This window comes from Ovis aries, chromosome 21 (assembly GCF_016772045.2).
Source record: "Ovis aries strain OAR_USU_Benz2616 breed Rambouillet chromosome 21, ARS-UI_Ramb_v3.0, whole genome shotgun sequence".
In the NCBI taxonomy this organism is placed as follows: Eukaryota; Metazoa; Chordata; class Mammalia; order Artiodactyla; family Bovidae; genus Ovis; species Ovis aries.
The window spans coordinates 27819327-27846702 of record NC_056074.1 but is presented as its reverse complement, the minus strand read 5'-3'; the positions used below and the strand labels follow the sequence as shown (position 1 = coordinate 27846702).

The 27376-nt window shown below is 46.8% G+C and overlaps 1 protein-coding gene and 1 long non-coding RNA gene across 5 annotated transcripts in view; one reads left to right on the top strand and one right to left on the bottom strand.

Annotated features, from left to right (window-relative positions):
* LOC121817535 (uncharacterized) lies at nt 1-26700 on the bottom strand. 3 transcript variants are annotated; one of them, XR_006057488.2, is made up of 7 exons: nt 26584-26700; nt 6696-6896; nt 6470-6613; nt 4560-6384; nt 4147-4330; nt 3896-4014; nt 1-3765 (listed from the first exon to the last, which is right to left on the bottom strand). It is a non-coding gene; the product is annotated as an uncharacterized LOC121817535 (long non-coding RNA). The 3 variants fall into 3 exon arrangements; XR_009597830.1 differs by having other exon boundaries at nt 3896-4330; XR_006057567.2 differs by having other exon boundaries at nt 1-6384; nt 6470-6610.
* KIRREL3 (kirre like nephrin family adhesion molecule 3) overlaps nt 26358-27376 on the top strand; it is a 610621-nt gene continuing 609602 nt past the window's right edge. For both annotated transcript variants that reach the window (XM_042238383.2, XM_042238382.2), the window contains exon 1: nt 26358-26684. In XM_042238383.2, the coding sequence (XP_042094317.1) occupies nt 26630-26684 (55 nt within the window). In that variant the 5' untranslated portion in view covers nt 26358-26629. The remainder of the gene's footprint in view (nt 26685-27376) is intronic.

The window sequence follows — 27376 nt, the reverse complement described above, 5'->3', positions numbered from 1 at the left end:
ATATTAGTTATTATTTTACTATTTTATACAATTTAAAAGGTTCTTTTCCATTCACAGTTATTACAAAATATTAGCTATATTCCCTGTGATGTACAACATATCCTTGAGCCTAACTTATATCCAGTAGCTTGTCTCTCCCTCTCCCCCATCCCTATATTGCCCGTAACACACACTGGCAATCACTAGTGTGTTCTTTGTATCGGTGAGTCTGCTTATTTGTTATATTCACTAGTTTGTTGTTTTTTGGTTCCACATATAATTATTTGCCTATAAAACAATATATATCTTTCTCTGTCTGACTTATTTCACTAAGTATAATGCCCTCGAAGTTCACCCATGTTGGGGCAAATGGCAAATTCCATCATTTTTTATGGGTGAGTAATATTCACACACACACACACACACACACACACACACACACACACACAAGTACATAGCACATTTTATCCACTCATCTGTTGATGGACACTTAGGGTGTTTCCATATCTTGGCAATTTTAAAAAATGACGCAGTGAACATTGGGCTGAATGTATCTTTTCAAATTATTATTATTTTTTTTTATTTTTCACAAGTATATCCAGGAGTGGAATTGCTGAGTCATACTGTAGTTTTATTTTTAGATTTTTGAGAAATCTCCATAATCTTTCCTACAGTGGCCATACCAATTTACATTCCCACCAACAGTGTGCCACTGTACAAGGGTTCCCTTTTCCTTTCATCCTCGCCAGCATTTATTTGTATTCTTTTTGATGGTAGCCATTCTGACAGCTGTGATGCGGTATCTCACTGTGGTTTTAACTTACATTTCCCTAAGGATTGGTGATATTGAGCATATTTCTCATGCCTGTTGGCCATCTGCATTTCCTCCTGGAAAAGTATCTACTCAGTTCTGCCCATTTTTAAATTGGGGCTGTTTGTTTTTTTGATGTTGAGTTGCAGGAGCCATTTATATATGTTGGATATAAATCCCATATCAGTCATATCATTTGCAAGTATTTTTCTCCCACTCAGTAGATTGTCTTTTTATCTTGTCAATGGTTTCCTTTGCTGTGCAAATGCTTTTAAGTTTAATTAGGTCCCATTTGTTTATGTTTGCTTTACTTTAGGAGATGAATCCAAAAAAAAGAAAAAAAAAATCCTTGCTGCGATTTATGTCAAGGAGTGTTCTGCCTATATTTTCCTCTAGGAGCTTGATAGTATCTGGTCTTATATTTAGATCTTTAATCCATTTCGAGTTTATTTTTGTATATGGTGTGAGACAATAACTGGTGCTGGGAAAACCGACAACTATCTATAAAAGAATGAAATTAGAACATTCTCTGACACCATATACAAAACTAAACTGCTGTGTTTTTTGTCCGTGTCCTTTGCCAATTTAGCTCTTGCTTTTTTTAAAACACGTTTGTAGAAAAATATTTTTAATATTCTGGAACTGAATCCCTTGTTGACTATGCAATATTGATTTGCTCATTCCTGAACTCTCCATTATTTTTATGGGGCAGACTGGAATGTGCAAGCAGCATGGACAAGCGCTGTAGTTCAGAGTTTCCCAGGCACAGGATGTGTTGGGCTGTTGCACTGGATCTGTAAAGCAATATGGTGGAGCGGCTGGAATTCAGCAACCCTGGTTTCTAGCTTCACCTTGACCCTTGATTAATCCAAGCATTCTCAGGGCTCTTTTGCGTCATCTGTGAAATCATAATATGAATGTCCACCTCTATGAAAAGCAAATAAGATACATAAAATCACCTTTGAAAATGTTGTGCAAACGCTAGCCATTATTACTAGCAGCAACTCAAACATGAGGTTATCATATTAGTCTGCTTGAGGTGCCATAACAGAATATGATAGACTGGGTGGCTTAAACAATAGAAATGTATTTCCCCACAGTTCTGGAGGCTAGAAGCTCAAGGTCAGGTGCCAGAGTGGTTGGTTTCTGGTGAGTAGTTTCTTCCTGGAGGGCAACTTCTTGATGTGTCTTTCCACGGTGAAGAGTGAGCTCTGGGTCTCACCCTCTTCTCATAAAGGGACCAGCCCTATCAGATTAGGGCACTACCCTTGACTCCTTTTAATCTTTATCACCTCTTCAAATCTCCAGATATGATCACATCTGAGGTTAAGTCTTCAACATAAGGATTTGGGGGAGACACAATTCAGTCTATAGTAGTCATGGTACATTGATGTCCACGCATTTATTTCCAAAAGGATCTAAATTTCTTAATCTTTCTATAGGGCTTGGAGACCTAGAGAGGAACACCACTAATTCTGTAGTTATCTCTGACTTGCTCTATTCAAAAGCATTATTGTTATCAAACCAAAGGTTGATCATTTCTGAGACTCTCATGCAGAAGGAACAAACCCTGATGGTTGGTATTTTTCCCATAACGTAAACTTAAAACGGATAAGGTGAAGAGACTAGAGCAGTACCATCCAATAGAGCTTTCCATGATATTAGAAATGGTCTATAAAATCTACACTGTCTAATACAGTAGCCACTAGACCCATAAATGATGGGAGAAGTGCTTTTGTTTTATTGGAGTTTGGTTGATTTACGAAGTTGTGATAGTTTCAGGCGTACAGCAAAGTGAGTCAGTTATACAGATACATATATCTACTCTTTTTAAGACTTTTTTCCCATATAGGTCATTACAGAGTACTCAGAAGAGTTCCCTGTGCTACACAGTAGGTCCTTATCAGTTGTCTGTTTTGTATATAGTGGTACGTGTATGTCAATGCCAGTCTTCCAATTTATCCCTTCCCCTCATCCCCCTGGTAACCATAAATTTGCTTTCTACATCGGCGCTTCTATTTCCATTTTGTAGATAAACCATCTGCAGCAAATGGGGGGAACTAGAGATTGTCATACTGAGTGAAGTAAGAGAAAGTAAAAACCAGAGCTGTGACTAGATGGACCTTTGTTGGAAAAATAATGTCTCTGCTTTTTAATATGTTGGTCCTTCTATGACCAACCTAGACAGCATATTAAAAAGCAGAGACAGTACTTTGGAAAACCAAAGCTCTGGTTTCTCCAGTAGTCATGTATGGATGTGAGAGTTGGACTATAAAGAAAGCTGAGTGCCGAAGAATTGATGCTTTTGAACTGTGGTGTTGGAGAAGACTCTTGAGAGTCCCTTGAAGTGCAAGGAGATCCAACCAGTCTATCCTAAAGGAAATCAGTCCTGAACATTCATTGGAAGAGCTGGTGCTGAAATTAACATTTTGGCCACCTGATGTGAAGAACTGACTCATTGGAAAAGACCCTGATGCTGAGGAAGGTTGAGGACAGGAGGAGAAGGGGCCAACAGAGGATGAGATGGTTGGATGGCATCACTGACCCGATGGACAGGAGTTTGAACAAGCTCCAGGAGTTGGTGATGGACAGGGAAGCCTGGTGTGCTGTGATCAATGGGGTCATAAAGAGTCGGACACGACTGAGTGACTGAACTGAACTGAAAAAGACATGAGAAGCTCAAAGCTCACGTGAAAATTCCAAGCTGGGGGATGCACGTAAGCGTCAGAGAATGGCATAAACCAAGAGGGGTGGGAAGCAAGGAAGGAAAAAGACTCCGGGGAACAGGCCTATACAAAGTGCAGCACCAGCACACGCTTCAGAGGTCAAGCGTTTGGAAAAAATCAAGTTTTTACCTTTCCCATTTTTCTTTTACTTTCAGGAAATCTGAGAAATAATCCTTAATGATAGAGGGTTTCCAGATTTATGATGGAGAGGCCCCCTTGGCAACCAGGCTGAACTAAAATTCAGCACGCCTGAAATGAGAAGAGAAAAAAGCATCTACTTGTTCCTTCAAAAGGTTTCAGCTTATAAAATGATTTTCCCAGGGTCCCAAATAGAAGCAGTTCACAGAAGGAGATTGGGGAGCACAGACAATTCAATTACCAGCCAGGCTGTGAGATCTGCCATGTTAGTTGCATCTCTTATTAGGGAATGTCAACAAATTCAAGATCCCAGAGCATCTGAAACTAAGAGCAATCGTCAAAGAAGGAAGGTCCCCTAGGCTGGTCAATAAGAGAGAGAACAGTAACACAGATTTATGAAAGCCATGATTCTGAATTATTTATCAAAACAGAAGATTAGACAGCTCCGAATCTGATCTGGAAACACAGGTTTGAAAATGCCAGCTTACTCACACAGTTTAGAATCTCAAACGCTGGGACTTTTCTGGTGACTCAGTGGTTAAGAGACCAACCTTCTAGTGCACAGGAGATGATTTTCCTGGTCGAGAAAGTAAGAGCCCACATACCACGGGTAACTAAGCACCCTAGCTACTGAGCCCACAACTGCTGAGACAAATCCAAGCAACGTAATGAAGACCTAAAAAAAGAAAGAGAAAAAAATCTCAAAAGCAACTTTTTAAACTCAGAATCCAAACTCTCAGCCACCATCTCATGTCTTTGGCTCCCCTACTGCCACTCACACACACCCAGATTGTATTTATTGTGTTTGTGATTTAGCCAATGCCTTTGTGTGCCTGACAACATAGGCGTTCAAATGATTAGAACCATCTATTGTGCTCAAATCAATAGGCTGAACCCACACTTACTTTTTAGCTCAGAAAAGGTTTTCCATTTTTCCCCGTTAATGGCCTTTAACATCTGCGCCAGTAACCATCAAGCCAGGATAAAATGTCCCTGAGTTGGAGCAGAGGGGTGAGACAGGAGCCATGGGGCCCAGACACCTTCAAACACCTCGCCAGAATCTTAAAAATGTGGAGTCTCCTGAGGAAACCACATCCCCCAAGTCCCCACTCCTTAGTGAAGTCACTCCCTCCCTCCCTCCTTCACCGTGCCCTCTCTGCCCTTGCCCCAAATCTCATGTATCCTTGCCGCCCTCCAAGGTGATGTCAGGATCCAGGTTTCCATGGTGATACAATCTGGACTCCCATAAGAGCCACAAAGCCAGGAGGAGTTCCAGTGCCTTTGCAAAAATTGTAACATTATTATTCACTCTGTGGACTCAGTTGCTCTTATTATTCTTTACAATGGGCTTCCCTGGTGGCTCAGTGGTAAAGAATCTGCCTGCCAATGCCTGCTAATGTAGGAGACACAGGTTCAATCCCTGGGTTGGGAAGATCCCCTGGAGAAGGAAATGGCAACCCACATCAGTATTCTTGCCTGAGAAATCCCATGGACAGAGGGGCCTGGTGGGCTACAGTCCACGGGGTTGCAAAGAGTCGGACATGACCGAGCAACTAAACAACAACATTCTTTACAATACATGCTGATTCTCCTAAGAATCAGAATAACAGGTTAAGTCTGGAGAGTGATCTGCAATGAACTTCACATTTAGTTGGAAATGGGTTCTAGGGCCACCCCACACAGCCCGCTCTTGGTCTTGGGAACATCCTTGAACCTCCCCCAGCCTCTCCTTTTCACCCGTACTGTAGGGGATCATAATCATAACAGACCTATGGTTACTAGGGTATCTGAAAGAGAATTCTCCTGAAAGGACCACCACAGGCCCAAGTGGTCCTGACTCTGATTCCCTGGCTCTGTTAAAACTTACAGCAAAGAGTGAAGTAAGGTCCTGTTTTTCTCACCCACTCATCTCTCACCTAGTCTCAGGAACAACAGATCATAATAAGTTTAACACTATCCATGGTGGCATTGGGGCATGTCTTGCACCTATAAATTTGAAAAAAGAAAAAAAAAAAAAAAAGCAAGTCTCACTTGGGCTGTTACACTGAACAGGCAGAGAGGAGCTTGGGGGTGTGCAGCCTCTCTGCCCAGCCTAGTCTGGGTGCCTCTGCATCGCTCCAGATGCCCTCACTAACTGGCTTTTCTAATGACAACGTGGGCCCCTCCGAAGGTCCAGCTTCAGCTCTGTGAGGCCCACACCTCTTCCTGGGTCACACTGATGCCTCAGCTCATCTCTGAAATCCAACGTGCCCCCATCTGACCCACAAAGCTGCACACCATGCACCTCCTGTTCTGCCCTCTTCACCTTGTTGATCTCCGGGCACCAGGGAAGGTGGGTGGGTGGGGTAGGTGGGAGGTAGGAGTGACTCGGTCTTACTTTTTAAGATCATGCCCCAGTGAAGCAGAACTCTTTTTCGGAAGACTTGGCCCCTGTTGTCCCCACCTCCTGTTGATGCCGAATCCAGCCTCTATACCCTGACACAGAATTAAATCTCAGAGACAGAGTTCTGGGTGAAGCAGAAAAGAATAGCTATGTTGCTTTGTCAGGCAAAGAGGGGGCACAGTGGGCTAATGCCCTCAAAACTGTGTCGCAGGGACTTCCCTGGTGGTGTAGGGGCTAAGGCCACACTCCCAGGGCAAGGGTGCCTGGGTTCCATACCTGGTCAGGGAACTAGATCCCACATGCCACAATTACGAGTTTGCACACCACAGCTAGGACTTCCCTGGTGGCTGCCTGCAATGCGGGAGACCAGGGTTCAATTCCTGGGTCGGGAAGATCTCCTGGAGAAGGAAGCGGCAACCCACTCCAGTACACTTGCCTGGAAAATCCCATGGACTGAGGATCCTGGCAGGCTACAGTCAATGGGGTCGCAAAGAGTCGGACACGACTGAGCGACTTCACTTTCACTTTCATTTTCATGCCACAATTAAAGATCTTGCATGTTGCAAATAAGACCTGCTGCAGCCAAATAAAATAAACATTAAAAAACAAACAAACAAACAAACAAACAAACAAAATCCCCCAAACTGTGTGTCCTGACCTGGAGAGAGTAGTGAGAAGTTTTATAGTAATGGGTCAAAGAGGAGGGTGCGATCAGCTCATGGACGTTCTTCTGATTGGTTGGTGGTGAGGTCAGTGGGCGTGGTCATCATCAACCATCTGGTTCCAACGGGTCTGGGCTCTACTTGCTTGCGGGCGGCATACCCTTAACTTCTCGCCCCTGGAGGGAGTTTCCCGATATCTGCAAAACAGCATATCACTTGAGGTGCAGGACCCTTCCCCGAGACTGTACTATTGTTTCTCTCTACTCTTCCTCCCTTGTCTCTGCATCCCCTCCTTTCCCCTAATTAGCATCCGTTTGAACCTGTCCATTGGAATTCAGGGAGGCTCCTGGAGACTGAAGGAAGCCTATTTCCTATAATCAAGACCTGGGGAACACCGGAAGTCTTCCAAGCAGGACAGCGTTCCCCCCAGCCCACCCCTCCCCCGCCCCCACAACAGGGTCCTGCTCGGTTTCACTATCACAAGCTTTGGCATTTTAACCAGTTGATGGTCGATGGCTTGCTTGGTGACTTTTCCTGGAGGTTCCTGAGACCGTGCAGGAGCTTCCCCAATGGCTCAGCAGTAAAGAATTCACCTGCAATGGGCAGGAGACAAGGGTTTGATCCCTGGGTCTGGAAGATTCCCTAGAGAAGAAAATGGCAATCCACTCTAGTATCCTTGCCTGGGAAATCCCAGTCCATGGGGGTCTCAAAAGAATCGGACTCAACTGGGCAACTAAACAACAATCTGAGACCCTGCAGGGTTTGAACATGCTAGAAATTCTGTCTGTGCTGAGCAGGGCTGTGTCCAACTACTGGTGAGAAACAGGAAGAGACCCTCTGAAGAAGCCCTGCAAGGCAGGGCTAACACCCAGCGGCAGAAGGAAAGAGTCATGAAAACTTGCCTTGGGGTGAGCAGAAGAAAGAGAAAACCAAAGACAGGGGCTTTTAAAACAAAAGATGGTGCGTTTGAGGTAGAATTTGCTTCAGAGTATCACTGCACGTGGGAGAGTTAGAAGAAATTCCACAAAGGCCTGAATGTGAAAGTATCAGAATCAAATGTTTAAAAAAAAAAAAAGATATGGGAAAATCAAGTAACAAAATAATCATGGGGTTTAGAAAAAATGAGTTGACTGTCTTCTTAGATTTTCTTCTTAATTGGCTAAAAAATGGATGTATTACATAACTTTCATGTATTAATAACTTCGCTTTTACGGAAGTCTGGCCACTACCCGTGAGTCATGAGCCCATCCAAAGAGCCAGTGCACAGTCGCCCATGAATACTCACCCCAGTCCTACATACCTACAGCCTGCAGGCAGGCTGCTCCCAATGGCAAAGCTGCAAGTAGGAGTCAGAGCTATTTTCCCCCACGCATATGTTGATATGCAGCAAAGCGGACAGCCTCGCTCTGTGCAAGCTGTCCTATTGAAGGCTCATTTCCTGTCAATCTTCCTTTTTTTTTTCCACAAAGCTTTAATTTTTTGCCACAGCACTTTCTACATTTTAGTTTCCTGCAAACCTCAGGAAATAGACTGAAATTAATATCGTCAGATGCTTCTAAAAGTGCTGGCTTGGCGGCACTGCAGAACGCTTTCAGATGCCATTTTGGGATTAAAATATACCAGTTATGCCCACCCCCCATGGCATTGTTTGGAGGAGAGATCTGGGAGAGGGATTGTGTCTGAGATTGGACCGATTTGAAATGCAGGTTCGATGAAAACTGGGAACGAAGACCGGCAGGTAAACCAACTGGAGGAGGAGATGAAACTAACCTGGCAGCAGATCACAGTGCCCCCTCAGCCTGGACAGCAGAGGACAAGACCCCTCAGTCTTGTTTTCCTTGCAGATCTTTCGAGCTTTGAGTAAGAATCCCTGCTCTAGGGCCTCCAGATCTGACTCCAGCAAGAAGCGTAAAGTGTCATAAGAAAAAAGAGGTGGAGAGATGTATTATTAGCTCTGCCTTCCCCCCAGGCTTCCCTGGTGGCTCAGATGGTAAAGCGTCTGCCTACAATGCGGGAGACCAGGGTTCAATCCCTGGGTCAGGAATATCCTCTGGAGAAGGAAATGGCAACTCACTCTAGTACACTTGCCTGGAAAATCCCATGGGCGGAGGAGCCTGGTAGGCTACAGTCTATGGGGTCTCAAAGAGTCAGACACGACTGAGCGACTTCATTTTACTTCCCAACCAGCAGAGATTGGGCGGAGGAAACAACCTATGCCTAGCTTTCCTCATGTCTCTGGCCCTGAGAAGCCCAGGCCGGGGGTCAGATGGACTTAATGTTGAGGCCCCATTGTGCCCTGACTTTCAGCAGCAGATCCCTCCTTTCAGATCACAGCTTCTCTGTCAGTCCATCATGGAGAGATGAGTCTCCCCTCCCTCCCTGTGCAAGGATGTCACAGTGATAAACTCCTAACAATTATGCAAACATACTTTGGGCTCTTGAGGGGGAGAGCATGACATGAAGCGAAGTTATTTTTATTTTCGTTGGCTTCTTCATCTATGATTTCCTTAGAGTGTTACATGAGGCCACGCTATTACAGCATCTCCAGAAATCTATGTGAAATCTTTGTGATGTTGGAGAATGCTCAGTCCTTTTACGCCCTTTGGATTTATTCACCTTTGGGATCCGTCAGCAGCAACTTCTCCATCGTCTACACCACAGAGCCTCCATCTAATGCATCCAGGAGACGTATGGATTGAACAGCCAACTCCTCTTCTTGTCTGTCCACACCTGGGATTCAAGTCCTCAGCATCTTCTCTGTCTCCAAAACCAACAACCACGTCTCTGATGTGTCTGCTTCCTGCTCTCACTATTAAGCCATCCTGCACATCACCTCCAGCTATCTTCCTAATATGTCACTCTAGCTAGGAAACCTCAGTGATCCTCCAGAGATCTTCTAAGAAAACCTGTATTTTATATATGAGAACATTGGAAAGGCTAAGGGAATCACCCGGAGTCACCTTACCAGCCGGGGCAGAGCTGGACCGAAAGCCAGAGTAGACTCCCAAATCCTAGGTACAGACTATTGCTCATTGCGTTCTGAATACAGCTAGACTGGAAGCACAGCCCCTAATCCCAGGCCTACACTATTGCTTGTCAGCTTTCAGGGGTGCCTCTTAACCTGCAGAATAAACTCAAGCCCTGGACCACTCTATGCAGCTTCACAGAACAGAAATATGACTATAGAGTCTTAAAAATTGGGGCTTTTTTTCCCCACAGAATGAGACGGCAGGAGGAGTTTCAAAGCGGATGCTGCTGCCCCAGGAAGTCATCTTGGATCCAAGTTCCTTCTCACGCTCTCCTGTACCTGGACCATTGCTCCTTGGTCACAGGATGCCTGCTCCACCTCCAGGCCTCAAGTTCATGTTCTAGACAGGAAAAAGGAGAGAGGTGCAATGGCAAAAGGCATAGACCAGGTGAGTCCTTTTTCTTTCTTTTTAAAGTTTAAAAAAATTTTTTTTGACCACCGCACATGGCGTGTGGGATTGTAGTTCCCCAACCAGATTGAACCCATGGCCTGTGTATTGGAAGAGCAGAGTCTTAATCCCCAAACTGCCAGGGAAGTCCCAAGGTGGGTCCTTTTAGTCAGTCATCCAGTGGTTTTCCCAGAAGCCTCATCAGGGAGGCGTCTGTGTACATGGTGAAGGTGAGAGTTAAGTCACGTGATGTCCCTCTAGCTGCAAGGGAGCTGAAGAGGTTCACAGTTTTAAATGCATATAATGTCACGCTGAAAAAATAGAGGTTATGTCAGTAAGGAGAAAGAGAAGCAGGAATATGGAACATACAACTGGCAATCTCAGCCACACATAGGTTAGTGTTGACCTTCACACACCCTACAGGCCCATGCCAGCTGACTTTCCTATTCTCACTTCCTCTCACCTCGGCCACTCACTCATGACCCAGCCAACCCAGGACACCCTGTGCCCTTCCCAAGCATGATGGGGGGCGGGGGGCTTTCCTGCCTTGCTGCTTTTACACACCTGGTAGCCCACCACTTCTTTAAAACCCAGTTGGCATATCACTTCATTTTTCCTAATGCTTGCAGTCAAAATTAACCTCCAATTCTTCTATTCACCAATAACATATTGAACTTATCTCTATTAAAGCACTAATCACATCCCACTCTGAAATATAATTTGCCAGGCATGTATCTGCCTCATTCAGCAGAATGTAAGCTTCGGAAGACCGAGGACCCTATCTTGTTTATCTCCATATCCAGTACGACGTTTAAAACGCTGATATGTTCTACACTAAATGCCTAAGTGTTTAAAACTGGAATTATTATTTTTTTTTCCTTTTGCATGCATGGCTAAGGATGGGTGAAAAGGAACACCTCATAAAGTTGTGTAAGTAAAGTTGTTGAGACCTCCCATCTCCCTAGCATAGTCTGGTACTACTCTCTTTGGAGGCAGAAGGATGAATTTTGGAACTCTCTTCCAGCCAGTGGACTCTATGATGGTGTTAACACCCAAAGGATCAGTGACTGGTAGTTTGCGCTGCGTCTTTCAAGCTCTCAACACACTAGGGTGACTCAGACAACTGTTTCTTCGCCCTTTTGGTTTAGAACCTGAGCCTCACGAGACTCTGCCCTGTGTTGATTTCCAGGCTGAAGCTCCATCAGGCTGAAGTGATGGCTGTTCTCTGCACCCTCCTGACCTCCATCACCACCACCAGGGTTTACTTTCCAACATTCCCCACTTGGCTCTGTGGCCTGATGAGCTGACTCTGTGGGATTCAGATTCCTCTTCTTTCTGTTTTTCAGTTGCATTCAGCCACCAAGAATCACCAGAGATGAGAGCACAGGAGGAGAGAGACCGGTGGAAATAATTCTTCTGCTGTTCCCTTTCTGCTGCAGGGCTGGGCTGTGACATTGGTAGCATCCTGCCCCTCCAGGATTCAGCTCCTGCCAGGGGGCCCTGGCCCCCTGCCTTCAGCTCTCAAGGTTCCACTTCCCCGGGTCCCTCATCTCTGCTTCAGGGCTGGGCTGGGGGTGCTAATGATCTTAACCACTGTTCCACCTCCCTGCATGTCTCAAGATCACCTCTTATTGGGTCCCAGAATCCAGCCCAACCCTCTGTACACAGTCTATGAAATTTCCTTCCTTAACCCATCTGAGTGCATTTTATCTTTTGCCAGAATGCAGACTGGTGTGGCTGCCAAGGCCCTTGCTCCGTGACCTGCATTAAAGTCTTCAACGTGATAAGGACTATTCAGAATTTTGAACTGGCTCCACGAACACACCATCTACTACAGTCTCCAGAGAAGCCCAGCTTGTGTTTCCCTTGTTCTCTGAGGACGGAGGGAACCTTCACTGAAGACCCGATGGCTATCTGTATCCACAGCCGCATTACACTTGCTTGTTTCAGAATGAATCTCTTTCTCGGATACAAAAACAATTGTCCTAGCTGATGGGATGGCCTATGTTTGGCGAGATGAGGGGAGGGGTGGGGATAAGAGTCCAGTGGATATTCAAGTCTCTGATTAATTATGTGTAGAACCAAATAAGTTAAACTATGCTTCCCCCAAGACCTTCCTGTCTAGAATTAAAGGGTTTGAATGTCAAGAAAGCTATCAGACAGTGACACTCTGAACTCAGAATTAACCCTTTTCTGCTTTGTGTGCACTGGATGTCTGATAAGATGGTAGCTTCCAAACTCTCCCCAGCACAGGCCTCCAAGAAACTCAAGCCTGCAGAGAGCGAGCAGAGGCATTTAATTAGTCTCTTTCTTTCTCTCTTTCCTTTCTTCCTTATTTTCCTTGTCCATCCCTCCCTCTCACCTCCCCCACTTCCTTCCCACTTCTTCCTTCCTTTCACTCTTTCTTTCCTCTTCCTTCTGAAAAGGGGCAGCAGGACCCTAAAAGAATCCCACGAAACCACTGGTACACTTTTGCACGTAGAAAATGATGAATACGTGTAGGCTTGAGAGTAGTCAGTTCAAGGTCACTGCCATCTTCCTCCCTGAGGCCAGCCAAACATCCTTTCCTTAAAAGTGTCGAGGGTCCCTCTTTCCCTTCCCTGTGTTTGGACTAAAAACACCTGGAGACTCAGTGTACCTCCTGTTCTCTCCTGCTCCCTCACCTTTTCCCTTCTGCTCTTTTTTCCTGACCACGACAGCAATTACCGCTTCCCTGGGAGGCTGGATCAGATAGGGATGAAAAAAGCAAGTCTTGCCTCGGAAAGCTGAAGACAAAAGGAAATGAATGCTTCAATTTCTGCTTCCTTCAGGCATATTAAAGCAGACTATCGCTGGGAAAAATCTCTGAGATATATTGTTAAATTCAAAGAAGATATAATTGCGGAATAATGTACATCATGTGTGATTCCATTTATGCATTTGTGCTTAGGCCGCTTGCTCGTTTATATGTATATAAACTCACAGCACAAGACTCCAGCTGCTAATAGCAGTTACCTCTGGGAGTAGATTTGGGGCGAGGGTTGGTGAAGGAAGGTGTTCACACTTCATATGTTTCCAGAATATTTGGTTCTATAAAATGAGATTAACTTCTTTAGTTTTTGCTTAGATAAGTAATATATGGATTCAATCACAAATAGTGAATTCTTTAACAATCTTTTTTAGGTCTTTTCTTTTCCTTCTGTGCTACTAGGAAGAACCAAATTAATTTTCTCTAAGTTTTAAAAATTGAGATTTCTTCACTTGAAATACATCCTCTGTCATTTCGGGGTGTCATTGTGCTTCCTGATCATGATTTAAAATAGGTTGTAATGAATCATCTTCCACAGTAAGTTTGACTAAGTCAAGTGAAAATGGTTCAAAGGAAATCAAAATTATGAATTAATCTCCTCCTCTATCACCACGATGATGCCTCTCCTACTGAGTTTTATTGCTTATGTTCTGGAAGGTGGAACATGGGAAGAGAATAAGGAACCGCTAGACTCAGGGTCCCTGATTTAACTGGGACTCCATGGGGTCGCTAAGAGTCGGATACAACTGAGCGACTTCACTTTCACTTTTCACTTTCATGCATTGGAGAAGGAAATGGCAACCCACTCCAGTGTTCTTGCCTGGAGAATCCCAGGGACGGGGGAGCCTGGTGGGCTGCCGTCCATGGGGTCGCACAGAGTCGGACACGACTGAAGCGACTTCGCAGCAGCAGCAGCAGCATGTCAGGTTTGAGTCCTAGCTCTTCAGGCTCCATTGGGCCCATGGTAAGACTCCCCTGCCTATTCAGCCGACATCGAACGCTCCCTTCTCAATCTGTATCTTGCAGCCACTTTCAGCTCCTCTCAAGGGCTTATATTGTTCTCCTATATGCCTCATGAACCGTGACAGGCTCCTTGAGGACACAATGTAAATCTTTTTCATCTCTGCATTGCCAGAGCCTGCGCCTAGAGCCTGACACAGAGTAGATGCTCAGTAAACATATGTCACCTGCACGCCTGAATAAATGGATGAATGAACAGTTGGCTGAATCAACCACGAGTCTTGTTTTGTGTCTCCAAATGCACTGGAAGGGACTTGAGGACAGGAGCCTGCATCTTAAATCTTCTGCACCCAACAAGTATTTCTTGACTGACTCCTCCTATTTTATTTTTATTTATTTATTTTTGTTTGGCTGAGCTGGGTCTCCACTGCAGCATGCAGACTTTCTCTAGTTGCATCATCCAGGGGCTTCTCTAGTTGCAGCGCAGTGCCTCTAGGCTCACCAGCCTAGTAGTTGCAGTGCACAGGCTTAGTTGCCCCCCAGCACGTGCAATATTAATCCCCCGACCAGGGATCAAACCCGAGTCCTCCTGCACTGGAAGGCAGATTCTTAACCACTGGACTACCAGGGAAGTACCCCATGTCTCCTATTTTAAAGGATAATACCAAAAATAGTTACAGAGACTTATATCTTGATTTTTTTTTTTTTGCCAGCCTATTGACAAGCTGGCAAAAAGAGGACAAGAGATGCATTATCCCCTCATCTTGTAGATAATTCCAATGAGGCACAGAAAGGTGAGACAGCTTGAAAAATGAGGAGAATGGAAATGCACCTCCTGACCTTTCCAAGCTCCTCTCTGGGACCCACCCTTCTGGCCCCCTCAAGAGCCCAGTGTTTTCTGACTGTGGACTTCCCCTTCCTGCCAAGGAGTATGCAGAAGCTCTGTAGACAGCCTATTGAGGGTGCTCTCTGAATTTCAGGTAGTTAAATAGAATGTTGCACTTCATAATTAGATGGTAATAGCATAATTATTGCAGAAGGCACTGGCGAACCACTCCAGTACTCTTGGCTGGAAACTCCCATGGATGGAGGAGCCTGGTGGGGTGTAGTCCATGGGGTCTCTAAGAGTCGGACACAACTGAGCGACTTCACTTTCACTTTTCACTTTCATGCATTGGAGAAGGAAATGGCAACCCACTCCAGTGTTCTTGCCTGGAGAATCCCAGGAACGGGGCAGCCTGGTGGGCTGCCATCTATGGGGTCGCACAGAGTGGGACACGACTGAAGCGAATTACCAGCAGCAGCAGCAGCAGCAGCAGCAGCATAATTATTTGAAGGTGCCTTATAATTACATCCCTCCTCCACAAGCTCCTTTAGCTTCTTCAACTGGGATCTTGGTTCCTGTCCCCTTCCTGTCCTATATCAGTGCCATGCCACTGGGCCACCAGTGTTTACCGGGGATGGCTGTACTGTAATAAGGGAGGAACCTCCAGTGGATTCTCTCCAAAACTCAGAACTCATGGGCTCTCACTGCTACCACGTGGCAAACCCTACTTCAAATCACTTTGTACGTGTTGCCACATACAAGAGATGGGAGGTTGACAGAGTACTGGGAAGCTGCTAAATCTAGATGCCTCTTCAATATTGATCTCAAAGAAAAAGTCCATAACCTCGGTACACCCTGCTGAGGTTCTCACCTCACTAAGCAATTCTCTCCTTCTTTTGTAACCCCCAGTCCCATGATAAAAAGAGTGCCTATTGGTTAGCCTTGAAAGAAAAGAAAAATCGCCATCATCTCCTCCACCAACGGAAGAGATGGGTGCTTTTCCTTTCTCTTGAGGTGGAATATAGCTCCAAACCGATAGTCTCTGAGCAGGAAACACAGTCAGATATAAGGGCAGAGAGTACAAATGACAGCTCAGGTGGAACAGCAAGGCGACTTGCAGTCAATAGCACACGTCATCCACTTCAAAAAATGGCTGACTCAGTGAACACCCTGTCTCAAGAAAGAAAGGGCCCAAGGGAGTCACTAATGAAACCAAGAAACTCAGTCTTCCATCTCATTCCAAAGATGGATTCACTGGACTCCTTTCCATCCAGGTGGGTGAGTTCATGTCGTGTGGAATTTGTCTGCCTTCTCTGAAAACTCCGGTCAGGCAATGAATTATTCCAAGTAAATTAAGTGTATCGATCTCCTCCCCTTTCTGACACTTTGCAGATATTGCTATCAAATCATGCCCCATGCAAGTGTCAGCTTTTGCCACAGACATCTGAAGAGGGGAGCGAATATTCTCTTGAGTTTCTCAGAGTCTAACAAGTCCTCGTGGGGGTCTAATAAGACTTGAAGGAACCAGGTGATGACATAACCCTAGGATGAGATGGGCTATTTACAGTGGAGAGCTAGCATGCTTGGCTGAGGAGAACAAGGTCATGGCTGTATACTTCTCTGTATTTCTCAGGTAATATCAGATCACAGTCATGGGTTGTATCTTAACTCTGGCCAATTTTCATACAAATGCCAAGTGGACCAGAGAGAAGATCAGACCACAGAGCATGAACACAAATTGTGAATCGGTGACAATTCCGGGAAAACAATCAGGCTATATACCCTATGAATAGGATGTAGCATAAAACTTTATAAACTGTAAGGCAGCATCCTCTTTCAAGGTGAAGTCAGGCATCATTTTGTTAAGGACTTGCTTCTTTGATGTTAATTCTTCTTCCCAGATGAACAGACTCATCCTTTTCTAAATAATAAATTCCTAATCCAAAAAAAGAAAAAAAAGATCTTTCTCAGTCTTATCTAATTGAGCATTGTTTTTTCAATTTTTTTTATTGTTTTGGCTGAAAACTACCCTATTAAGACTGTTGAATATATTCAAAGGATGAATTGTCTAAGATGAATAGTCTGGCCCAGATAGGTAACAAATATATCCTATAAAGTGTTATTTTCATCCACATTGAAGTCCCTTATCACACACTGAAATTCTTATGGATGAAAGGATATAGTGTCTGAATTTGCTTCAGAATAATCCAGTGAGGTGGGAGGAGGATGGAGGATTAGTGAAGCGGCCTGGGCCATGGCTTCATCATTGCTGAGGCTGAGTGATGGAACAGGGGAGTTCTGATAGCAGTGGTTCTCAAACCTTAGCATGGGTCAGAATAATCAGAAAGGCTTGTTAAAATACACAAGCTGGGCACCACCCCAGAAATTCTAATTCAGGAGGTCTGGGTGGAGCCAACAATTTGCAATTCTAAAAAGTCGTCAGGGGGATTTCCCTTGTGGTCCTGTGGTTAAGAATCTGCCTGCCCATGCAGAGCACACAGGTTGGATCTCTGGTCTGGGAAGATCCCACGTGCAGTGGGGTAACTAAGCCCATAGGCCACAACTATTGAGCCCTTGTGCCAACTTCATGCCTAGAACCAGCGCTCCACAAAAGAAGCCACCACAATGAGAAGCACATGCCCCACGATGAAGAGTAGTCCCTACTCGCGGCAACCAGAGAAAAGCCCATGCACAGCCATAAAGACCCAGCACAGCCAAAATAAAAGTTTTAAAAAATAAAGTTCTCAGGAGAGGTTGATCCTGCTGGCCTGGGAACCCCATGTTGAGAATCATTATATTAATCGATTCTCTCTGTTTTTTATACATTTCTTTAAAAACCAAATGGGACTGAACTGGACTGGCACAACAAAGCAAGGTGGAGGAAAGGAGTTTCTACTTTTCTACTTGTTCAGAATCTCAGACAGAAGCAAAAACATTAAAAAAGCAGAAAAGAAACACAGACAAGAGGAAAAGCGCTGAACCATCAACACAATTTAAGCTGGACTGCATTTGGGAAATATTAATGCTGGTTTTCCTCCTTTACTCTGAATCTATATCTATATAACAGTTATGGAGTATCCTAGCTTCTCAACTGCTTGGGACTGTGCCTTTAAGCAAAATAAATAACCAGAATTTCTAACTGCTTTTTTTTTAAATACAAGAGCGAGAGCTAGGCTGGAGTTTATATAGATTGATGACATCACTTTGCATCTTTGCCTGAGACTCAGTTTGGTTTTAAAATGTACAGTCAAGAAATCTTTTCCTTAGGTCTTTCCAAACGAACCTAGTTCCGGAAAGTAGATGTGGGGCTTTCTGCAACTAGTTGAGTCTAGACGCATCAGATGATGCAGAAAGTTTCACACTTGAGACTGAATAGTCACAAGGAGGCGAGCAGGACCTCTGATCTAATTTCATCTTACTTTAAAACCCTCATTTAGCCAACAATGACTGCATGCTAAGCATTGAGCAATAGACTCTGGGATATGCAAAAGAAAAAAAATTCCAACAAATGGTCCTTGACCTTGAAGAGCTCACATATAGTTTAGAAGGTAGACATGTAAATAAATATAATAGTAACCGTTATAGAGTAACCGCGGTTGTTATGAATACGCTGTTCATTTTCAACTAAGGGGAGAAAGAGGTGAAGCAAACAACTCATGGATGACAGTTCAACTGGTTCTGAAGTGGTGAGCACCTGTCTATCAGCAAAGAGATGTGTCGGGGAGAGGAAGCCGTGGAAGAGAGGTGCGGGAGAGTCAGTGGCTGCTGACTCTAATCAATAAAGAGTAATTTGACGGGATTAAAGTGTGGGCTGTGAAGGAGGGGGCTGGCGAAGGGACAGAAAAGGTACGTTTGCTTGGTGTGCCCTACACACGGTGATAGAAAGTTTATACTCTCTCTTGGGGTCCATGCACCCCAAGGTGGTGTAGGGGGAAGATCGCACAGGGCTGAATTTTGAACAGACAAGTGCAGTAGGTTAGACAGTGGTGATGGAGAAGGCAATGGCACCCGACTCCAGTACTCTTGCCTGGAAAATCCCATGGACGGAGGAGCCCGGTAGGCTACAGTCCATGGGGTCCCTAGGGGTCGGATACAACTGAGCGACTTCACTTTCACTTTTCACTTTCATGCATTGGAGAAGGAAATGGCAACCCACTCCAGTGTTCTTGCCTGGAGAATCCCAGGGATGGGGGAGCCTGGTGGGCTGTCATCTACAGGGTCACACAGAGTCAGACACGACTGAAGCGACTTAGCAGCAGCAGCAGTGGACAGTGGTAAAGGACTTCCTTAGTCTGTGGACCAGGCAATGAGTTGAGGGAGCCATGAGTTCAGGCAGACATGATGACAACCTGGTCGAGGGCTCCTTAGTTCAGAATATTTGCGCAGGAAGCCGCTTGCTAGCATGTTGGTAGGCTTTCCTCATCGCTCAGTCGGTAAAGAATCTGCCTGCAATGCAGGAGACCCGGGTTCGATTCCTGGGTCGGGAAGATACCCTGGAGAAGGAAATGGCAACCCACTCCAGTATTCTTGCCTGGAAAATCCCATGGACAGAGGAGCCTGGTGGGCTACAGTCCATGGGGTCACAAGAGTTGGACATAACTTAGCAACTAAACCACCACCAGCATGTCAGTAGAAAAGTGAGTGTGCGTGTGTGTATTTGTGTGTAGAGGTGTTTCCTTTTTCAAGTCTTTATTGAATTTGTTACAATATCTCTTCTGTTTTATGTTTTGATTTTTTGGCCCCGAGACATGTGCGATCTTGGCTTCCTGACCAGGGATGGAACCCACACCCCCTACATTGCAAGGCGAAAGTTTAACCACTGGATCATCAGGGAAGTCCCTAGAAGTTTGAATATACGTAAACTTATATCATTACATAAAGCTAGATAAATCTAAAGGTTGCATATACGACTGTGATATTACCTATCTATCCATAATATGAAGAGAAGAAAAGAAGGAAGAAAGGAAGGGGGAAGGGAAAATGCTTCTGTACATAATAAACCGAAAAGAGGAAGTCAAGTTTGCCATCCAGGAAAAGAGCTTAAAGGCTTCAAGTGAGAAGCAGCTGCTCCTTGGGCTTCTCTAAAGGTTTACTAATTTATTACATGGGCCTAGGGTGTGTGTGCGTGGGAGAAGGCAATGGCACCCCACTCCAGTACTCTTGCCTGGAAAATCCCATGGATGGAGGAGCCTGGTGGGCTGCAGTCCATGGGGTTGCTAAGAGTTGGACACGACTGAGCGACTTCCTTTTCACTTTTCCCTTTCATGCATTGGAGAAGGAAATGGCAACCCCCTCCAGTGTTCTTGCCTGGAGAATCCCAGGGACGGGGGACCCTGGTCGGCTGCTGTCTATGGGGTCGCACAGAGTCGGACACGACTGAAGCGATTTAGCAGCAGCAGCAGCAGCAGCAGCAGCAGCAGCAGCAGGGTATGTGTGTCGGGGGGCGGGTGGGGAGAGGGTTATGAAAAAGAATAATAGATAAAAAGAATAAATGTGGTAAAATTTTAAGACTTTGAATACCACAAATGAGTCATAAATTGGAATTTCACTTTGTCTTCCAATATTTCCCACATAATTAGCCCATTCATATACACAAAAGGAGCACATGACCTATTCCAAAATGACACAAGACTTGTTCCGAGCCCTGAAGCGAGATGCTGAGGCTTGCCACCCGTGCCATCCCTGGAGCAGGGATGAAGGTCCTGGCCTGTGTGTTCAGCTGGCAATGAGACAAGGCACCGGGGCTTGGCCACCACCTTTCACACCACTTCCCGTATCTTTTCTTCCCTGTAAATTACACACTCCAGGCCTTTGCTGAGGGAGATAATGCTGTTCCCACGAGAACTGACAACCCAGTGCCCTGCATGCGTGAGTGTGTCAAGGCTAAACAGGTCTATTGTTCTTAAACAGAACTGCCAGAGAAATTGTCTCCTTGTGCAGAATGATGCTGAAGAGATAAAAATATCTTTCATTTCTATAGTGCATTGCATCTTAAAGTGTGTTCCACATTTTGCAAACTATATATAGGCTCAATTCATTACCCAGCCCCATAAAATACAGCCAGAGCAGTGGCAGGCGCATGCCAGATGTTTGACAATGGTTTAATAACAGAGTGAAGAATAAGTTAAATTGGACTCAGAAAACAGGAAATGGGATGTGGGGCACTAGGTAAGACTGTGCCAATCACCCTAACTTTATGTATTAAGTGCCTACTGCCTACAAGGGTAAAAGCTGGGTGCCATGGTACCTGAAATGTACTGCCCCTACCCTCATGGGGCCTCCAGGATATTCTAGAGAATGCACAATCAGATAGATTCTACGGTCCATTCTGATTTACGTTAAGAACGAGTTAAAATACAAGGCGCAGTGGTCCTTCCTGCCTTTCAAGGGAGGCATTTACCATGAGCCACGCTGGCATCAGCATTCCCTCTCTTGACTAAAGGGTTTGCATCCAATAGAATTATAGAATGTACGCTGAAGAGAAGCTATGAAGGAGGGGTATGGTTCTGGGGAAAGTAAGGAAAAGAAGAGAAATCACCAGATGAGCAAGTTGGGGAAGGAAAGAGGGTACTCAGAGTAGGATGAAGATGAAATAGTTTGGGGAAAAGTCACGACCAATGAGAGCATAGGGGTCCACGCAGATTCCAGGGTCAGCACTAGTCTTCCTGGGGGTGGGGATGTCACTGGCAATAAACTGCCCGAAGTCCCTAAGTCACTGGGAAAGCACGTTCAAATCTCTCCAGGCTGAAAGGTGTGGGTACTGGAAAACAGACAACAGGATTTTAGGATTGGGAGGGATCCCAGAGAGACACTGTTTTCTTTCATAGATAAAGCAGGATATGCCCAGGTTTATTAAGTGGATGCAAAATATAGCAGTGCCCAGGCCAGAGCCCGAGTCCAAAAGCTTGCCCCTGACCTCTCTCTCAGGCCTGGCCTTGGGTTAATCAGTGGCACAGACAGGTCCTGCCCTTTGGGGATGCTTCTGAAAGCTGAAAACCTGGTTCTTGGGGGCCTTTCCACAGCAGTGCAGAGAGACTGACCACAGTGCACAGGGGTTAAAGTCTTATAATCCACCTACACAGATGTAAGCCAGGAATTTCGTTCAGATAAATGAAAGAGAAATAGGCTGAAAGATTGTGACTGCCCAGGTCAGACAGGCTGCCACCCAGGGAGAACCTTGGAAGCCCATTTCGTCTCTGGAAGTATATGTAGCTTCCAGCCCTTATTAACTCACCCAGGAAGGGAGAGTCAGGTTACTGGGAACTCCCAGGAGGGGCCTGTTCAAAATGAGTTTAAATCCCTGGACAAGGAGGTTTGAACCAGCACTGGCAGGATCTAAGAAAAACAAAAGGAAATGTGGTTTATAATGTATCTGTGCAACAAATAACATAGAGGCATTAAACAGGAACTTCTCCACCCGTGATGATGGCCCCTCTCATAAAACTGCCTCTCCTTCTCGTTCGTGGTAAAGGCCCCTGGTAAACACAGGAAGGTAATTACATGCACTGCACAAGAACTGCAGGAGATTGAGGGGGCCAGGCATTTGACACTCAGGCCGAAGGTACTGGCCCTGTATTGCATCTTAGCCCTGCAGCTTCCTGTAGGGCCTCAGGCAAGTGAACCCAGAATGACCCCACAAGAAAGGATTGCACCTGACAGATGACCTCCACGGAAAAACCTGTCTTGTTAAAAAGCCAGTGTTGTTGTTGTGTAGTTGCTAAGTCCTTCCCAACTCTTTGCAACCCCATAACTGTAACCCACCAGGCTCCTCTGTTCATGGGATTGTCCAGGCAAGAATACTGGAGTGGGTTGCCATTTCCTCCTCCAGGGGATCTTCCCTACCTAGGAATCTCTTATGTCTCCTGCATTGGCAGGTGGGTTCTTTACCAATGAGCCACTGCTGCTGCTTCTGCTAAGTCGCTTCAGTCGTGTACGACTCTGTGCGACCCCATAGACGGCAGCCCACCAGGCTCCCCCGTCCCTGGGATTCTCCAGGCAAGAACACTGGAGTGGGTTGCCATTTCTTTCTCCAATGCATGAACGGGAAAAGTGAAAGTGAATTCTCTCAGTCGTGTCTGACTCCTAGCGACCCCATGGACTGCAGCCTACCAGGCTCCTCCATCCATGGGATTTTCCAGGCAAGAGTACTGGAGTGGGGTGCCATTGCCTTCTCGGAATGAGCCACTAGGGAAGCCTGAAAAGCCAATGAGATGGTTCATAATTTTGTTCCCTGGGTGCACCTGTGTATATGCTTCTCCCCAACTAGAGGGCAAACTTTCCAAGACAGAAATTCATGTATTTATGCCACCCATCTTTATTAAGTACCCCAAACAGGCCTTTGCACAAATGGAGGGAATAATAAGCCTTAGAGACCCTGGACGAAGAGCCAGGAGGAAAGTCAAGGAAAGTGGTGATGAGGCAGTGTCTGGATTCTCAAGGGTTGGGGGTACTGAGCAGCGGCGCTGGGACACTCCTGCCTCACTCTCTGCCCCAGAACTCAGAAAGCAGGCAGCAGGGTTTGGAAGCTGTCCAGAGGAGATCTACCCTTCCGAAACATACTGGCTGGAGAGCAGCTCCGGAGCCAGCCCTCATTCTCCGAAGGGAGATCCCGCTCGACTGGGGTAGGGGTTCAAAAGACACTGCACTTGGCCTTGAAGGCCCGGAGGAGGGGCTGGAGGCTGACCACGACAGCCTCGGGCTCTGCGCCAGGTGAAGAAACACTGGAGATGATGCCACCTGCTGGCGAGGGGCCCGGGTTCGCGCGGTGGGCGCAACCGAGACCCGGAGCCCGGATGGGCAAAGAACAAGAATTCGAGCAGTTGTTCAAGTGCCGGTTTTCTGCTGCCTCTTTAGGGTCTGCACCTCCTCGGGCCGAGCCCGGAGACTCCGGAAGCCGGGGTTTCCAGCGGGGGCGGCGGGCGTCCTCCCCCGGCCCCCTCCCCTCGCAGCGCTCGGAGGTCTAAGACTCCGCGCTTCTCCATCAGGTGGAGCAGTACTCCTCGCCGCCGGTCTCCCCGCTCCCTCCTAGCCGGCGAACTGCACGCAGGCACCTAACAGCGCCAGGAGGTTAACCGAGCCCCCGGAGGAGGTGAGGCCGAGGACCAGTCCGGGCGGAGGTGGCGGGGCCGCCGTCGGGGCTGGCGCCAGAGCCCGGCCGGCTGTGAGCCCTGCAGGTACCGCTGAGGTTCTCGCTGCCCCACGTGGTGGCTGCCGAAGACTGCTCGTGGTTTTTCCGGCACGCAGGCTTGAAACGCCTCCTGGCCCTTTTAGAGGCAGGCAGCTCACCACTTAATCCAAGCTTTTTTCCCTTTCTGCCGGAGACCGGAGGCTGAGGGGCGGCGGGGGCGGAGGGGCTGGAGGAGGGAACAGGCCCAGCTGGCTGCGGTGGGCGTGGGGGACCGAGGCCAGACGGAGAGTCAGGAGGCCAACCACAGGGACCAGGGGGCGAGGGAGACCAGGCACTCCCTACCTCGGAATCCCCCCGCAACCCTCTTTTCCTGATCCAGAGTTAGTGTGTGTTGGGGGGGGGGGCGGTGGTTGCAGGTGCCTGAATGTGAGCCTGATTTCGGTGGATTGCACAGGTCATGACCCGGGTCTCCTGACCCTGGTTCCTAGTATTTATTTCCTTCTGGGTCCGAATTAACCAAATCTGGGCCCCAGGCCACTTAGGAATTAGCAATCAGAATTAACAACAGCTTAAAGGATGAATGTCAGTTAAAACATCAAATGTTGCTTTGTAAGGTGCAACCTATATTCTATAATTATTTGTCTTACTCACAGCAAGGTTGGCCTAAAGAATGATGCCCAGACCTGACATTTCTTCCTGCTGCATAGATTCAATGGAAAGCTCCTAGTAAAAGCACGTTTCTATTCCTGCTGTGTTTTCACCCTGGATATGTTATTCGACACGTTATTTAGAATTACTGTTCATCTTTTGCATGTGTTCCCTGATTGGCTTTTCTGTTTTGTTGCATTGTCTGTTATAGCAAGTCCCTGGACTAAGGCAGTGCTGACACTTTATTTAGATATCTTGTTTGCAGTTTACCTGATGGGGTGCCTCTTTTGCGTCCTCTTAGTTTCCTTTGCTAAGCATTCCCCCCTCCACCCAAAGCTTGCTTACAAATTTCCCTTTGATATGTTTAACAGCCTCTAAGGGATGCAGTTAAATAAACTATTAAGCGAAGACTAGAAGAGTCAACAGAGCAGACACCTACTAATTTGTAGACCTTTGATGTCAACAGCCAGATGTCAGCCCCCAGTGGCACACAGGTTCACACGTGCCCCTTCTCTCTTGTTCATAAATACTAAGGGATGCATCTTTTAAAAAGTTAAGATCCGCATGGAAATTTGGAGTTAGAATGTACCTTGCAATCAGTAAAGTCCCCCAAATACATAATACTTATAAGCTAAGAGTTTCCCCAAAGACCTCCCCAGGGTCCAGTGACTGATGAAAGTAATGACTGATTTTATAACTGCGAGGCACAAATCAAGGAAGCATCTTCCATTTCCCTCTCGTTATTCATTACCCCCTTCTTCTGCATACTGCTGTACATTTTTATATGTTGCTTTGTAACTATCCTGATAGTTAGGTGTGTTCTCTGATTTGTAACTGTCCTTATAGTTATAGGTGTTCCACACTAAATTTCGAGCTCCTGAACGCATGGATTGTGCCTGCAATTTTATTTCCCCAAATGCACTGCTTATACCAGGCATAGCTAAAAGTCTATCAAGTAAATAGACCTAGGTAAATTTGCTTTGATATCCGGGAGGAAATAGAGTTTGATTTGAATGTGAGTTTGGTGACAGGTAAAAAAAGACCTGAAGGTTCTTAGGAGGCACTGCCTATGACCTTGGCCTCTCCTTCGCAGTAGGATTCACAGCACCTCTTGGAAAAAAGACACAGAGGGATGGAGCGCTCCTTACAGGGGAGCTTCCAAATGTAAAACCAGGCAGCTCCCATCCTTGGTAGGAAATGCACAAACCAGGATAATAATAATCAAGGGGCGTGTGTCACCCACTTACCTGTTTTCCCTCCAGTCCCTTCATTTTGTTTTCTAGCAGTATCGCCAAGCAAAACCAAGGTGCAAACATCCCCATTTTATTACTGAGCCCCCTCCTAGGAAAGTCTCACAAATGCAAACCATGCTTATCTCTTCCCCAACTCGGAGACTCCCGCTTCACACACTGGCCGAGTCCTTCCTGGAGAAAGGTGGACACCCCCCGAACACCCCCACCTCCCACTCCATGCAAAGTCAAGGCAGGCGTATTGTTATACTGAGGCTAGGTATATCCAGCCATCCTTAACTTCACTCCTTTAAACAACATTATGTCCTGTGGACAAAAAGTCACAGCTCCGCTCCCTGTTCAAAATGCCTTTTGGTCAGTGATGGTGACAAAAGCTGAATTTCCCCCCATGTAGGGGGAGAAAGAGAAGGAAAGAAAGAAAGGAGCCTCCCCGCTCCACCACCAGCACACCCTCCTTTTCACATGGATCGCCTTTCTCCGAGTGTTTCCTCTTTAATTATGCCCCGTCTCCCCCCCTATCCCCCCGCCCCAGCTTCAGTGAAAGGAGCCCTTCTGTCACTCGTCACTCGCTCCCTGGCTCGCTCGCGCGCTGGCTGTGGGAGGAGCCGCCGGAGGAAGCTGGGTGCCTCGGATGCCGAGCGCCAGAGGATGGAGCTGCTCCGAGAGGGGACGTCGCTGACGAGCCCGGCTTCCTGAGGCGGCTAGAAAACAGGCAACTTGCCTCGTCTGGGCTGCGGATCCCCCGAGGCACGGAGCCCCAGGCCACCCGGAGGGACCGACGGACAGACAGACAGATGGTCGGCGCGAACCCGGGAGGACCGCGGCGGAGGCTGAGCAGCACCGCGAGCCGCCCAGCAGGAGAAACTCACCGCGAACCCAAGTTGCCCCGCCGGCTTCCCCTTGGCGCGCGGAGGAATGAGACCTTTCCAGCTCGACCTGCTCTTCGTCTGCTTCTTCCTCTTCAGCCAAGGTAGGACCCGTGCGCCGCCCGGAGTTGCAGAGAAAGTCGGCTGGGTTGTCAGGGCTGCGGGCAGGAATTGTGGGCAGGCTTTGGGAACTCGAACTGATGGATGCGTCTCCCGGTGCCCGGCCGAGAGGCACTGGCATCGCCTCTTTGCCTTTGAAAATGCAACAAAATGGTACTGTTTATTTTCCTTCGGAAGGCAGGGCTGCGGGAGGGGAGGGTGACTTTCTCCCCTCACTTGTCAACATCCAGCTCAAACTCTCCAATGCAAATGAGTTCTTTATGCTCCCTGTATGTTAATTAGGCGGCATCTCTGTGGCCGTGCGGTGCGGTTCTGAACTTCTGGGCGCCTCCTCTCCTCCAGACGCAGGTTGGAGAAGGAGAGGGTCGGGAAGGAGAGCTCTGTTGAGGTGGCTATTTCAGCTCGAGGAAGGTCTGCCTTGCACGGATGTATTCGGAAGAGAAGGCGTGCGGAGGGGGCTGTGATGACCGAATGGAGCGTGGGGGTGATGTGCAGTTTTGGGGGAAAGCTTCTAAAGAGTTTCATTGCGTGTCATCCGCTTCTCTTAATAAGAGTGCATTCTGAGTCCTACACAGCGTTAGATTTCAGGGCAGAAAATGAAATCCACCCCCCTCCCCCTGGTACAGAGGCTTCCTCTCTGCAGCTTAGTAGTGGCAGAGAAGTCGGTGGACTTTCC